The following is a 15,109-nucleotide window of genomic DNA, read 5'->3' on the forward strand; positions in this document are numbered from 1 at the left end:
GTTTTGGCAACTTGGCAATAGCAAACATATAGTTTTTGTTTTAGTGAGAGTAATGTAATATTAGTAAATCTTAATTATTTGATTTAACTATGATAGTATATGAAGGTAAATCGAGTTATCAAAGAGCAGCGGAATTTAAAAATTTTCGATTTCCTTTCCTTGGATCATTACAAAAGAGGAACGAATCAGTGATAGTATTGTTACCTTATAAATTGTGGAAGAGAAGTTTCGATCACAAGCTGAGCAACATAGCAAAGCCTCTACTCGTCCATACCGAACGGTTCTCCTCCGGTACCCGATACTAGCCAAGTAATCAGAGGTTAGAGAGAAGAGAGTGCTCTTTTGTTTTTCTCAAAAACCAAAGTCGAAACTGTGACTATGGCACAAGGGTTCTATTTATAGAACCTCTCTGTGTGCTCTCTAAGTCAAGTGATAGTGGACTTCCTTAAGCCCACTAACTAATTAGCAATTTTTACTAATTGCACCCCATTCATAAGTCTTACTTATGTTTCTCCTTATGACCGTTCATTTGTGTGTGACCCTATAGGATCTTGCCACGTTGGCAATAATATTAAATCTTATATTTAATATTATAAACAGTGAGCAGTATCTAGCAATACATCACTGATACCCAAGTGACAAGAATGTCAGGTGATCTTACGAAACATTTCCATGATAATGTATATGTGTACAATTACTCCTTTGTCCTCATATCTTTATTGAACACAAGACATAGATAGTGTCATCCTTGTATAGTTCAATACTTATATTTCTTGATCCCGAAGCATATTGAGTAACGAATAAGTCAAATATCTCATATTCACTTAATTCGGCATGGCCATGCAATTTTTCAGTCATGTTCATCAAGAGGCCTAAAGATATATCTCCTGTTATGCAAGAGGGACAAATCCCATCTAGGACACTCATGTACCTCAGCGTGGTTCGTCAAATGTCCATTAATCGACGTTATGATTATCTTGTTACAGATAACGTTTGAGCGGAAATAAAACATTTAAGTCCACATCTTGGGATCATAGTGGTTTCAGGTCTAAGAGTGATATACACTATTATCACTATGAGAGTATCCTATGACACTTTCATAACATACTATGTAGTACTCTCATGGCGGGTCACTCCAATATAAATATTACTCCTAATATATATATATATATATATATATATATATATATATAGGCTTAATATCTCATATCCATGACCCGTGAGATGTGGTCATCAGTCTACATACATAATAGTCTCTACGCTTTATTATTATCTCAATTCATATGGCTACAGATACTTTTAGAATAGTGTTCTTAAGTTAATGTAATCTCACGATTAAGTCTCACTTAATGTTTCATTACATGAACTAACTATTCTAGGAACTTTATTATTTTGTAAAACAAACATAATAAAGAAATACCTTCTTATATATATTAAATATATAAATAAAATCACAATACAAAAGCAAATATTATCAAATAGATTGGCTTTTAGGGCTTACTTCCAACAGTATACTGGTATAGCTTAGACTTAATTACAATTTCGGTCCTCTTATTTTTATCATTTTGCAGAATTGGTCCCCCTATTTTACAATATGATAGTTTTGGTCTCTCTATCATATTTTTTAACTATAAATTGGCGATGTAATATGTTTTAAATGATGTGATATATAATCCGATGATGAGAAAATATCAATATCGATGAAATTGTAAGAAAATTCCTTTATAAACTTAATTTAAAAATTGTTGTATCACCATATTTTAGACAAAATATTTGATGGAATGACCAAAACTGTCAAATTTTAAAATAAGGGTGTTGGAGATTTTCCAAAATATATTTGAAAGGTTGCGATGGTTAATTTGAAATTCAAATTTACATTTTTGAAAATCTTTCAAGGGTTATGTCCCTTCATCATTTGACATAAGTTTCTCTATAAATAGAGACACTTAGGAGGCAGAAAACATAACAAAAAAACATCTTTCCATGAGTAAGAAATTATGCCTATAATATCTAAATCATTTCTTCACTTCTCTAGTGCACGAGAGTATTTGAGGAAACTTTATTCTGTAAAATATCGTTGATTGATATGCTTGATATATTTGTGGTTCGTGTAGGTACGTAGTTGGTGGTGTAGTTTGTAATTGAAATGAATGACTTCATGTTTAATTCATGTAAATAAGAGAAAATCAATTGTGTGTAATTTATCTAATCTAATATTTAAAATAGATTTTTTAATTTAAAATTAATAATATGTTAATTATAATTTTTTTATCTTCTCTTTAATTAATAAAACATGTATACAAAGGTCCAGTAAATTTCTAAAATGCTTCTATTTATTAATTGATTCAAGCAAATTCTTTTAATTTTTAGGTTCTTAGTAAAGTTTAACTTGTTTTACTTTTTAGGCCATTCCATATTAACAAAAAAAAAAAAAAACTTAATAGTTTATTGGATTTTTTCTTTTCTAAGCAAAAAAAAAAAAAATCTACATATCAGGAGACAAAGAAGACTTCACCTCATCTTTTGCTTATATTAGATGACAATGAAATCAACTTCTATTCAAACGTTTGCCACATCCATAAACATGTCTAACATCCAAAATACATATTGATACCCGATATATATATTAATGAATTTGCCTTTTGAATTTTTACTCATTCTTAAAAATCTGAAACTTATAATTTTTTTATCTTTACTTTGATATTATCAAATTGTTTGTTCAAAATCCATCACTGGCACACAAATGAAACAATTATAATAATATACTTTAGTTGGTCTAGACTAGAGCACCAAAATCTTAAAGAGTTATAGCTATACAGTTGGCAAGTGCCATGTCATAAAAAATTGACCATGTCAGCAATTTTTTTAATTAAAAACATTAACGACTTCTTAAAAAAATGACATTAAAAACTATTTTAAAACTTTTTGAGTAGCGTCCATTTCAGTTAGGCATATCGTTTTTAATTTAGACACAAAAAGTTTCTTGTTGATTATTATATTGCTCTCGACCATGATGACTAAACAACACTATAGGGATCAATATGACTAACCGACGGTGGACTATGCAGCGGTTTACACAAAACGAAGAAAATAAGAACAACAAAAAAAGTAAAAAACGAAAGAATATCAAAAATTGGGAGGATGAGTGTGAAAACACAAAGGGTCCCAATTTATAGAATTCACCATGAATTATGATTGGTTGAACCCATGTCACAGTCATACACGTGGGCAATCACATTTGTCATGTGTCAAACACATTTGACTGCATGTGAGACTTTTTTTTTTACTATCAACAGATTCATTGTCTACAATGCGAAATTCGTTCACATTGTAGCCATCGAATCGTTTTTCCCTAGATTCTGCAATTTTACACACACTCGTTACCTAAATAGTAATGGAAAAAAAATTGGAAGAAAGATGGTGCGTGAGATGCTCATAGGTGCGAAAGAAAAAAAAACTCTAATTTTTTACCAACCCAACTCCTTTCGGTTGGATTATGATTTCAATAATATGAAACTCACACAACCCAACCAATAGAGATTTAATGAGAAAAACAATATTTTTTTATACAATACAACAAGTTAAATATCCTAATTTTATTCCTCATCTTATTTTTCAAGTTTTTTTCCCCGTCAAGTAGTCTAGTGAATAAACATTTAGTTCTTAAAGTGAATAAGTGGAGAATTTGAGTTCTAACCTAAACTCTCCTATATAAATACGATATCCCTACCAATTGAACTATGTTAAGGGGACTATTTCCCAAGTTCTTATTTGCTCATGATACCACTTGCCACATCCGCATATTTATTAATGTTTTATCATCTCAATATTTAAACATAGTATCTTATTTGATATATGGACGAAATGAAAAAATCATCATAAATTCACACACACAAATCACCGGCTAACTCAACATTGAATACACGTCATTAAATTTGAAAAAAATTAGGTTTAATTACAGTTTGGTCCCCTTATTTTTACTCCATCACAAAATTAGTCCCTCTATCTTAAAATCACTCAGTTTTGATCCCTCAATTAGATTTGTATACTTAAAATGGTGACAAAATATTGAATTTGGATCTTCTCGATTTTTTTTTCATGTTGCTCATGTTGTAGTAATCTTAGTTATTCATTTAATTTTTTTTCTTTCTTCTTAAATGTTTTTTTTTTCACCATCAGTATTCGGCTCACTGGTCCGTCCCTGATTTGAGAGTCAGTTTTGGCATCAAGTGGTTGCAGCTCCCTTCCGATCGCAGTTGTGAGGAATGAAACCGTGATTCTCCCTACCAAGTCCAGTGTCAATCACCACTAGACCAACTAACGATGGATTCTTAAATGCTTTTATGTTTTTTTTTTATTATTTATCAACAATTAAATAAAAAAAAGAAAGAGAAAATAATAGAGAAAAATAGGAATGATCGAAATCCCAAAATATTGGGGCGCGAGAAAGAGGTGAAATGGCGGGAGAAGGATACAAAATCACTCACTCACTCGCTTCAATTAAAACACACAAAATTCAAAATCTTCATTTTAATTTCAATTGAAACTCTGAAATGGAAAAGGAATCTATGAAAAAGTGTTGGAGAAAAGAAGTAGATGAAAATCTTCAAAGATTACACTCTCTCTTGTTCGGCGTTGAACGTGCCCTAGATCAACAGAATTGCGATTTCTCTACCGCTTATATTCTCTCTCTTCGTCTCATCGGTTTCATTGATTCTCGTTCTCAATCAGAAATCGATCAAGCTTTTCTTCAACAGACTCGTCGTCAAGCTTTGACCTATCTTCATACTGCTAAACAATCTCTCACTCCTCTCATTGATCGGTGAATAATTTAATCGTTATTAATTACTTTTTTATTTTTATTTATATTTTTAGTTCTTGATTTTTTTTTATCTCTCAGTTTTTGATGTACTGGATCGTAGTTTTGTTGAGAGAATTGAAATTTTTGGAATGAATTTTGTTTTTCTTCAATTGTATGATATATATGTTATGAAGCACAAACGCCTGACACGACATAGACACTGACACGTAGATACTGATAATAATTTGAGAAAATGATATAATTCAATATAATCAAAAGTGTTGGTGTCGGACATCGACGCGTGTCCGACATTGGAATGCACTTAATCATAAGTGTCAGTGTTGGACACCGATGTGTGTCTGACACTAGAACGTGCCTAATCCGAAGAGTGTATGTGCTTCAATGTGAGTATTTGAGTGATGTGATTTGGTTAGGTTTTATGTTTTGTTTTTTTAATTTGATAAGGACTTACCGAATTTGAGAGTTGTTTATATTTTCTTTTTTGTGATGTATTGGTTGTAGTTTTGTTGGGAGAATTGAAATTTTTGGAATGAATTTTGTTTTTCTTCAATTTTATGATATATATGCTATGATGCACAGACACACATGACATAGACACTGGCATGTCGAAACCGATAATAATTTGAGAAAATAATATAATTCAATATAAAATAAGTTTCGGTGTTGGACACCGATGTATATCTGACACTAGAACGTGCCTAATCCGAAGAGAGTACGTGCTTCAATGTGTATATATATGAGTGATGTGATTTGGTTAGGTTTTATGTTTTGTTTTTTAAATTTGATTATGACTTACCAAATTTGAGAGTTGTTTATATTTCCTTTTTTGTGATGTAGGTTGTAGTTTTGTTGAGAGAATTGAAATTTTTGGAATGAATTGTTTTTTTCAATTATATGATATATATGTATGTTAGAGTAATGCAAATTGGTTAGGTTTTATGTTTTGTTTATTGAATTTGATCAGAATTTTCCGAATCCGAGAGTTGTTGTTTATATTTCGTTTTCGGTGATGTATTGGTTCTAGTTTTGGTGAGAGAATTGAACTCTTCAGTATTAATTGTTTTGAATTTAATGATGTATAAGCATGTTAGAGTGATCCTAGGTTTTTTGTTTTGTTTATAGAATTTGATAAGGATTTGTCGAATTCTAGAATTGTAAATATTTCCTTTTTGGTGATGCACTCGTTGTAGTTTTGGTTAGAGAATTGAACTTTTTGGAACTAATTGTTTTCAATTTTATGATGTAGTATATTAGAGTAATGCAAAGTTGTTAGAATTTTGTTTAAAGTATTTGATTTGATAAAAAAATTCCGAATTCGACAGTAGTTATTGTCTATGAAGCACTGACACATACGCTCACACTCAGAGTAGTCGTCGTTGAATTCAAATTCAAATTTGTGTTGATGTTGTGTTAGTGTTGATCACTTACACATATCAGAAACTAGACACTCCTTTCGTAAGTTCATGTGTTATATAGCTTTTGGTGAGAGAATTGAAATTTTTGAAATGAATTATCTTCAATTTTATGATATATATGTATGTTATAGTAATGCGATTTAGTTAAGTTTTTTGGTTTGTTTATAGAATTAGATCAGAATTTACTGAATTCGAGAGTAATTGTTGTCTATGAAGAACTGACACACATATACTCACAACTTACAAAAATGAGAGTGATTGAATCTAATGGTATTGTATGGATGAATGTCATGTAAGTGCCGTGTAAGTGTATGTGTCAGACATCAGACATGTCTTTCACCTGAAGAGTGTTGGTGCTATATAAGTTTTGGTGAGAGAATTGAACTTTTTGGAATGAATTGTTTTGAATTTTATGATATATGTAATTTATGTGTATTTAGTATGTAATGTGGTTAGAATTATTCTTTTTGTTAATTTGTTTATAGAATTTGATCAGAATTTCTCAAAATTGAGAGTAGTTGTTGGATAAGTTAAACCTGTTACATCGATTGATTACATATCCTTTTCGGTGATGTCTTCACCGTGAATAATTTAAGAAAATGAAAGTTATTGAATGTAACTATATGTGTTGATGTTTTACAAACTTGACTCCCCTTTCTGATCTTAAGTAGGATCCTGATTTTGACTACCTCGGTTGGTTTCAAACACTGACAACTGTCGGACATTAGACATGTATATGATTAGAACTGTGGCGGCGCTATATAATGGTTTTTGTGAGAGAATTGAACTGTTTGGAATTGATTGTTTTTAATTTTATGATATATATGTTTATTAGAGTAATGCAATTTGGTTAGGTTTTTTGTTATGTTTGTAGATTTAATAAGAATTTACCGAATTTGAGAGTAGTTGTTGAATAAGTTAAAGCTGTTATAACAATTGAACAATGATTATATTTAATAAGGTATGTTCGGATTTACTTATTATTTGAGCTCATCTACTGATATAATATAAGCACTTGCGAACATGTTCTGTTTGAAAGAACGTACGGTAACAGCTCATGACAAGTCTATAGGCTATTTTTCAGCTTATTTCCATTAGCTCTCCAATCTCCATGATAGCTTATGAAAACGACTCATAGTTTAAAACAGTTTGAATTTATTTTATCTTTTACTATAGATATAACTTATACATAAGCAATTATAAGTCAGATCAGATACACACTTAATAAAGCTGTTTACCCAAACATTCCAATAATGTATTTTTTTAGAATCTGAATTTGAAGTGTAATATCTATGTACGAGGAATGCTGGAACGTGATATATGTAAAGGATTAAGAAGTGGTGTGTTTTAGCTCTATAATTTAGAAATAAAAAAGATCTGAACTTGTTGTCAAGGATTAAGAAGTGGTGTGTTTTAGCTCTATTAGAGAGGTGAAACCAAAGAGAAATGTTCTGTTTTATTCTATCTGCTGCATGCCAAATGCTAGTTTTGAGAATTGTGATGAAATGCATTTTGAATTTGATTTTTTGTTGTTGTTATAATAATGATATTTAGTTAGAAATAATTTGAAAAGAATTGAATTGAATTGTTGTCTGCTATGGTCTGATGGTAGCTGTTGGATAACTCAAACTAACTGCTCTTGGGAGTGGTGTGTAATGTGTTTCCATTGTTTAGAATTGAAAGAATCTAGTTGAAGTTTTCAAGATTTGACTGTGAGCAGTATACAGTGTGCAATGTTAGCTTATAAACATGACCAATTAAAAACATGAAATAGAGTAAAATACTAGCAGAAATAGGACCAAATAGAGGATTTGTGTTGAATACATTTAACATTTTGCTTTATCATGTGAATGACAGTAAGCTATAACCTAGGCTATATAGTGGATTTATTTAGGTTTTCCACACGAACATGCTGTAATATTCAGTGACAATTCGAGTGCCATTTGTTTGGCATAGGGTCAAGTTTGTCTAAGAGGAGCAGGCATATATATTGTGAGGTGCCACTTCTTCAGGACTAAGACTAGAATCGAAGTGCAGAAAATTGACACATGACAATATAGATGACATATTTATTAAACCAGTCTCAAAGAGAAACTTCGCGCATATTTTGGGCTTGCTCAAATTTTGATAGATGGAAATAGCCCTAACTGTGTTGACAGGCAACTTTTGTTGTTGGATTATAGTCTTTGTAACATCTTATTTATAATATTGGATGAATCACCTCTTATGTTCTCTCTTGTAAGTGTTTTGTTTTTATCTGATTTTTCTGTCTTCTCCCAAAACAGCCTATGTGGTGGTTACCACTCTTAAATACTTTTGAGAATCTGTAATGCAATGTTTAAACTTAAATGTTACTTGATTGATATCAACTTCCTCTAATGTTAATGCGGCATCAATTTTCCTCTTGCTGTTACCTGTTACCATGTGTCTCAAGATTTTTGTTTCTACCTTTTTCCTCAGCCAAGCTTTTGAGCAAGTAAAGAGGTCTCCAGGACCCATTTTTAGGTCAACAGGAGATATTGACATTGACAAGATACGGAATTCTAAATACTTTCAAGCTCTTCTTAAGCCATCTAAAGAAAAAGATTGCAATCAATTGGTAAATGTACTGCAATTGATTGAACTCTATTATTTTTGGCTACTTCAGATTCTAGAGATAATGATTTTTGGTTTTACATATATTGTTTTTGTATTTACAGGTTGATCAACTGGGGAAGCAAAACAATACAGGCAAAGAAGCATCAAAGGAAGTGGTGCAAACAAAGTTAACATCAATATATGGGAAAAACAGCTTGAGGACTAGTAATGGTTCCAAAAGTTTTTTTAACTTGAAAAATAACAATTCTGAGGACTGTATAATTATTGGAAGGCCTCAATCACATGGCATCCATACAAAGAGTCCTGTTGTCTCTTCTGTTTTTGAAGTCGAAGGAGAAGGAATAGCTCGTGGAAACACGTTTCCGACAAAACGTGCACACGTGGAAAATACTAGCCCCAGAGTTGGTTATGTCAAGTCACCTTCAATCAAGGAGGAAGTTAATCCTGATGTTGCGGGCAATGGGTTTGTTACTGCCAGAGCAAAGTTGGTATAATTATTTTACCTTATGTGTCAAGTTTCTGTCTCTCTCTCTCTCTCTCTCTCTCTCACTCTTTTTTGTTGATGACTATGGCAAATTGGGATCGGATTGTTTCCTGTTTTTAATTATTTGTATTTCCATTTTATTCTGTCAAAGTTGGTGCATATTGCATTTCTTTCCACTGCTGTAACGTGTTCTTCAAATATACTTATTTCCCTTTATGTGCTCATCATTCTCTCAAGAGGGATGATATACCTTCTAGATGAAACTTTATTACCCATTCTTTATAAGGAAATACCTTTAAAAGGTGAAGAGCAAACTCACTCTATTATTGAGTAGTTTATCACCCAAAAGTTCTAGCAATAGAAAGAACATTAAGTCAACTTCAAAGTAAATGACAGATTTTTCCACTTTTTTATCTTACGTAGAAATGTTGATGGCATAATCTTATTTTGGCAGGAAATGGATGTAAAGCAAAAGCAGGGTGCAATTGGTTCACCCAGTGCACCTGTCTCACCACAATGCGACAACAATCCTGCCAACAGGCTATATGGTGGGAGATCATATGGTGTTTCACGACGTGGCATCCGTGGTAATTTTGTCCCCCCTATTAAATCCAATGGGAGCAATACTGGAAATATGACTTCCCGAATTGCTGGCAACAAAAGTGGTGATTCTTTAGATGAGTCTACAAAGAAATGGTCAGTTCTGAGATCATCATATTAGTCTATGTTCTTACTTGTAACTCTTTATTTGCACTATCTCTCAAATTCATTCTATTTGTGCATTCCAAAAGTGCAAATGACTATGTCTCAAATTTTATTGTAGACAGCATCTCAAAAGTGTTTAGTCATACGAACTACTGGGGAACAATCCTAACTTAAATTGCTACACTAGTCTGTACTATTTACATATTAAAGTTAAGCTTGTAATGCCTTACTTTATTCCTTTTGTGGAAATTAACAACAAGTAATCTATTTTTCATTATTTTCAATTGAGGTATTATGGGACAGGTGTATTTGACTTTCCCCTCTTTAAATCTTTTTCTTCCCCGTAAGTTGTTGATCCCATGATTGATGACTGGTTGGATAATGTATGCACTTTTCCTAATATGTTTCATATTCTTGCAGTTTGGAAATGCTGTATGGTCCTGACGGTGAACTTCCTGAGAAACTAAGAAATTTAGAACCTCGCCTCATTGAACATGTTAGTAACGAGATTATGGATAAAGATCCCAATGTCCACTGGGATGACATTGGTAATATAAATAGCTGTTTCTCTTTCTGCTTTGTTCACCAAATTGGCAGTTCTTATGAAAACTAGTTATCCTCATTCAATGTTTAATGACATTGTAGCTGGATTGGGCCATGCCAAACGTTGTGTCAGTGAGATGGTCATATTACCTCTGCAACGTCCTGACTTATTTATGGGCTGCCGTTCTCCTGGGAGAGGTTTGCTTCTATTTGGTCCACCAGTAAGTGCAATTTTCTCTTACAGATGTTGTAAATTTCAAAGACACTGGTCTTGATCTGTCTTATATACTTTGAATGCTAGGGAACTGGTAAAACAATGGTAGGAAAAGCCATAGCTGGGGATGCAAAGGCAACCTTCTTTTACATATCTGCAAGCTCGTTGACTAGCAAATGGGTATGTTTGATATGCTTAAGCTTTAGCTGTTTATTTTGAACATTTGATGATATATTTCTCCTAAAACATCTCGTTCTGTTTTCTAAAATCTTTTCTGAGATGATTTTCTGCAGTCTTTCGCAACTTATGAACTGATCCTGTCAAATGCTAAATATCCTAGGGACAATGTTTTCAACACCTGATATATGTACTGATAACTACAGATTGGTGAAGGTGAAAAGCTAGTAAGAGCCCTCTTTGGAGTGGCCAGTTGTCGTCAGCCAGCAGTAATTTTTGTTGATGAAATAGATTCGCTCTTGTCTCAGGTATGCTAATGTCATGGCCAATAAAGGCAACATCAATATTCATTGTTGTAATAGGTTCATGTTCAACTATTTTGTGGAAATTTTTAAATAGTTAGTAATAGATTATCATCAATTAATGACATGTAATCTTAGTGAAATTTAATATGGCATTAATTCTTCTCTTATATATTTAATACATGCAACTTGTTGCAGCGTAAGTCAGATGGTGAGCATGAAGCAAGCAGAAGGCTAAAGACACAGTTTCTTATTGAAATGGAAGGTTTCGACGGTGGTAACGACCAAATTCTGCTTATAGGTAATTGTTGAACCACTAGGCTCAATTTCTTTTTACTTTTCATTTTAATATACTCAATTTTAGCCCACTAGCTGTCTCCTTTGTGATACCTTTAATGGGTAGATACAAGATAATGATAGCTTTTGTTCAACAATATTTATGATTTTATCTTTGTTTTGTTTTGTTCTGTTCAACAATACTAGATAATGATGGCTTTATTGTGATCACCATCACTCTACTATACTTTAGTTTTTTGTTTTGTTTATGTGTATTCAAAAGAACATACTTTTTATGTTTGTTTTCATTTGTTTTGGTATTATGATTTATGCAAGATAATTTATCAAGGACCCCCTCTACACATTATGACTGTAATAATAGTGGCATCCTCCGGATAGGAACTTGGGTATTATGGGGTGCCTCCCACATCGAGTAGTATTGAATGTTCGGTGAAGAATTTAAGTGACTTTATTCTTTTCCCTCGATAACTAGCTTTTAAGGGAGGATCCCCCAAGTGCTTATCACATTCCTACACAAAATCTAACCTATTTGTAACCTTTTTGCATGTTTACATATTATAGGTGTTGTGTCTTTGGTCTACTCTTTGTACAATGGATTGAGCATTTCATTCTGTAAATCGGAACCAAGACTGGTCTTGTTATGAATTTGTTCTAGGTGTCATATTTTCGATGTATTATGGTAATTGTTCTAGGTCTTGTTATGAATTTGTTCTAGTTGTCATATTGTTTGTTATCGAATTTGGGTAAAATTTATACAGGTGCAACAAATCGTCCTCAAGAGCTTGATGAAGCAGCACGGAGGAGACTTACCAAAAGACTTTATATTCCCCTACCATCCTCAGGTGCTAATCATGATTTTCTCCATCTTTCTTCAAACCATTTTTTAAGCACCATCTAACTAAATTATTTGTTTGGCCTTTTAGAGGCAAGAGCTTGGATTGCACGTAGCCTTTTAGAGAAGGACGGATTATTCAACCTATCAAATGAGGAAATGGATGTTATATGCAACTTAACAGATGGTATGAACATTTTTCAAGTTAATTGCAGTATCTCTACGTCGCTTTTTCTTGGTTTCCGGTGTTTTCCTTTACTTTACTTATATACTTGGTAACTTTGTTTTTAGGTTATTCTGGATCAGACATGAAAAACTTAGTGAAGGATGCTTCTATGGGTCCCCTGAGAGAGAAAATAAGACAAGGCGTAAATATTGTAGAGTTGAAGAAGGAGGATATGAGGCCAGTAACTCTTCAGGTATGCAAAAGGGTGCATACAGAACCTATAAATTTCAATAATAATTTCTCAGATTGATTATTAATTTTGAAATTTTTTCTTCACTTTGTGTAGGACTTCAAAGATTCCCTACATGAGGTGAGACCTTCTGTTTCACCTGATGAACTTGGCACTTATGAGCAATGGAACAAGAAATTTGGAAGCATGTCAGTTTAGAGGATTATTTTCTCATTGTAAGGAAATAAATACTTAAGAGATTTACCTTAATACTTAAACATCTTAGGTTGACAGAATCAAATTACCTAATTATTGCATACATTACAGAACATTTGGATGTTATTGTCTGTGTAACTGTTGATATGATATAAGTAGTATTGAAAAAGAAAAAAAGCTAACAAAGTCTTGAATTAGAAAAATGTATCATTGTTTAAAGAAAATATAATGAATTTCTGTGGTTAACTAGGTTCGAACTTGAAATCTCTCATATGTGAGTTTTTAGGCGGTATTTATCGTTCCATCTACACCTTAAATAAAAAAGCGTGAAAGAAGAGAAGCTCGTGAACAATCATTTGCGAGTAAAACCAACAATGGACACTAGAATTTTGCAAAGTTATAGAATTTACTGAAAAAGTTCATATAACTATCACATATATGGTGACTAGTTTGCCTTTGAAACGTTGTAGTTGTAGATTTGAATCTAAATTGTAGTTTGAGATTATCATGCTGATCTTAACGTGTATTTGCAAGGGAAATCCAATTTTTCCCAACGAGTCATGTAGGCATAGCTTGTGGAGAGCAGTATGGTAAATTTGTAATACTTAAACATCATAAGTTGCTATAATCAAATTTCCTAAAAAAATCTTCAATTGGAAAATGTCACAAAGCGCTGAAAGAAAATATAAATGAATTTTCGTGGTTAATTGAATTCGAACTTTAAATCTCATTTGTGAGTTTTCATGTGGTGTTTGTCATTCTATTTACACACCTTAAAATAATTTTAAAGTGCCTCATTTTATTTTATTGTAGTATCACATCATAATTTACAAATATTAGGTGTTTACACTATCAATGCATAGTTATGATAAAATATTTTAAATCATGTCGATTGATTCCAAAAGATCACTCACCACTAAAGATTTTGAGAACTATTATGTAATGAAGTAACAAGGTACTCTACTCCTTGCGTAATGAAATATAAGCAAAAATCGGTTAAAGTTAGTGTATTTAGTCCAAAAATTTTTTGACTGACTTTTGGTTATATTTTGGTACAAAGGTACATTCCTAAATTCAATTTATAAAACGTATGTACATTATGCAACCAATAATACACTTTCAACTCATTTAAAAACCTTAATTGAATGACATTGCAACACATGATTGAAACAATGTGATCAATTACAAAAATTATTTGCTTGGTCAGATGTTTTTTCAATTCATGATATGGTTCCCAATATGCAACAATTCTAAACATTTTCATGCATCATAAAAGCCGTTACGAAATCACAAATCACAAATAAATTTTACTACTGAGTCTGAGCTATACAATCAGTGCTCCAACAACACCAGCACGACGAGGATCTTGTATTAGTATTACTGAAGAACATGTATCGAAATGCGATTGTTGAGGCAATATGTCCCATTCTTTGCGATGAATACATTCATTGCTTGAGTCCTTGATCGGAAAAGTACTGTTGCCATTTTAACAGGTTCATTACCCTCTCCAGTTCTGAAACAAAGCACCATCATCTTGAGAGAATAGTAAAATCAGACAACAAACAAATTTAAAAATGACATATACTTGATGTTAACCTTAGAAACATATTGAGGGAAGATGAATCATGATCATAATCGAACCCTCAAAGATTTTTCCTGGTTCCGTCCCTGATTGGATTGTGTTTAAGGGGTGTGTTAGAGGGTGTGACTATAGCACTAGTGTTGTGTTGGGGTGTAAGGGGAAATTTTTTTATGCTCGCTACAGTTTGGAAGATATCAATTTATGGTTTAACATCACTGGCCGGTTCAAATTACATTTCCAAATTGCAGTTAGCGGAATCAATTTTTTGAACTAAAATTTGGTTTGGAAAATAGAATCCAACCATTCTCAATGGGCAAAAATAGAATTTTGGGGGGTTGACTACCATCTAACAAGTGGATCAGTCTGTCGTCTAGTAATAATATTTATAATAAAGATTTGACTCCACAGGATTCGTGTCAAAGCGATTAATTTCGTTTATGAATTAGATAGTTTGCATTCATTTTTTAGTTTGAAAAGGTTTTGAGACATAAATCAGATGATAAAAACTAAAAGAAAATTAGATGAGA

At 32.3% G+C, this 15,109-nt stretch overlaps 1 protein-coding gene across 2 annotated transcripts; it reads left to right on the forward strand.

The window, feature by feature from the left end:
• Window positions 1–4,401: 4,401 nt before the first annotated feature.
• On the forward strand, window positions 4,402–13,259 carry LOC123887454 (ATPase family AAA domain-containing protein FIGL1-like). 2 transcript variants are annotated; one of them, XM_045936771.1, is made up of 13 exons: window positions 4,402–4,822; window positions 8,698–8,836; window positions 8,937–9,323; window positions 9,774–10,015; window positions 10,445–10,572; window positions 10,670–10,788; window positions 10,869–10,961; window positions 11,165–11,266; window positions 11,459–11,561; window positions 12,316–12,399; window positions 12,481–12,576; window positions 12,681–12,808; window positions 12,902–13,259. In XM_045936771.1, exons 1-13 carry the CDS (start codon window positions 4,554–4,556, stop codon window positions 13,001–13,003), a joined length of 1,992 nt encoding a protein of 663 aa, XP_045792727.1. In that variant the 5' UTR covers window positions 4,402–4,553; the 3' UTR covers window positions 13,004–13,259. The 2 variants fall into 2 exon arrangements, with proteins under 2 accessions (XP_045792727.1, XP_045792726.1); XM_045936770.1 differs by having other exon boundaries at window positions 4,427–4,822; window positions 8,698–8,842; window positions 12,902–13,247.
• The last annotated feature ends 1,850 nt before the right edge of the window (window positions 13,260–15,109 follow it).

Source organism: Trifolium pratense, linkage group LG5, assembly GCF_020283565.1.
Source record: "Trifolium pratense cultivar HEN17-A07 linkage group LG5, ARS_RC_1.1, whole genome shotgun sequence".
In the NCBI taxonomy this organism is placed as follows: domain Eukaryota; kingdom Viridiplantae; phylum Streptophyta; class Magnoliopsida; order Fabales; family Fabaceae; genus Trifolium; species Trifolium pratense.

Excerpts from the sequence above, each read along its gene's own strand:
- LOC123887454 (XM_045936770.1), top strand. The coding sequence starts at position 4,554 with ATGGAAAAGGAATCTATGAAAAAGTGTTGGAGAAAAGAAGTAGATGAA. Across the intron at positions 10,573-10,669 it reads TGTCCACTGGGATGACATTG|CTGGATTGGGCCATGCCAAA; the intron begins GTAATATAAATA and ends ATGACATTGTAG. Across the intron at positions 11,562-12,315 it reads CGACCAAATTCTGCTTATAG|GTGCAACAAATCGTCCTCAA; the intron begins GTAATTGTTGAA and ends AAATTTATACAG.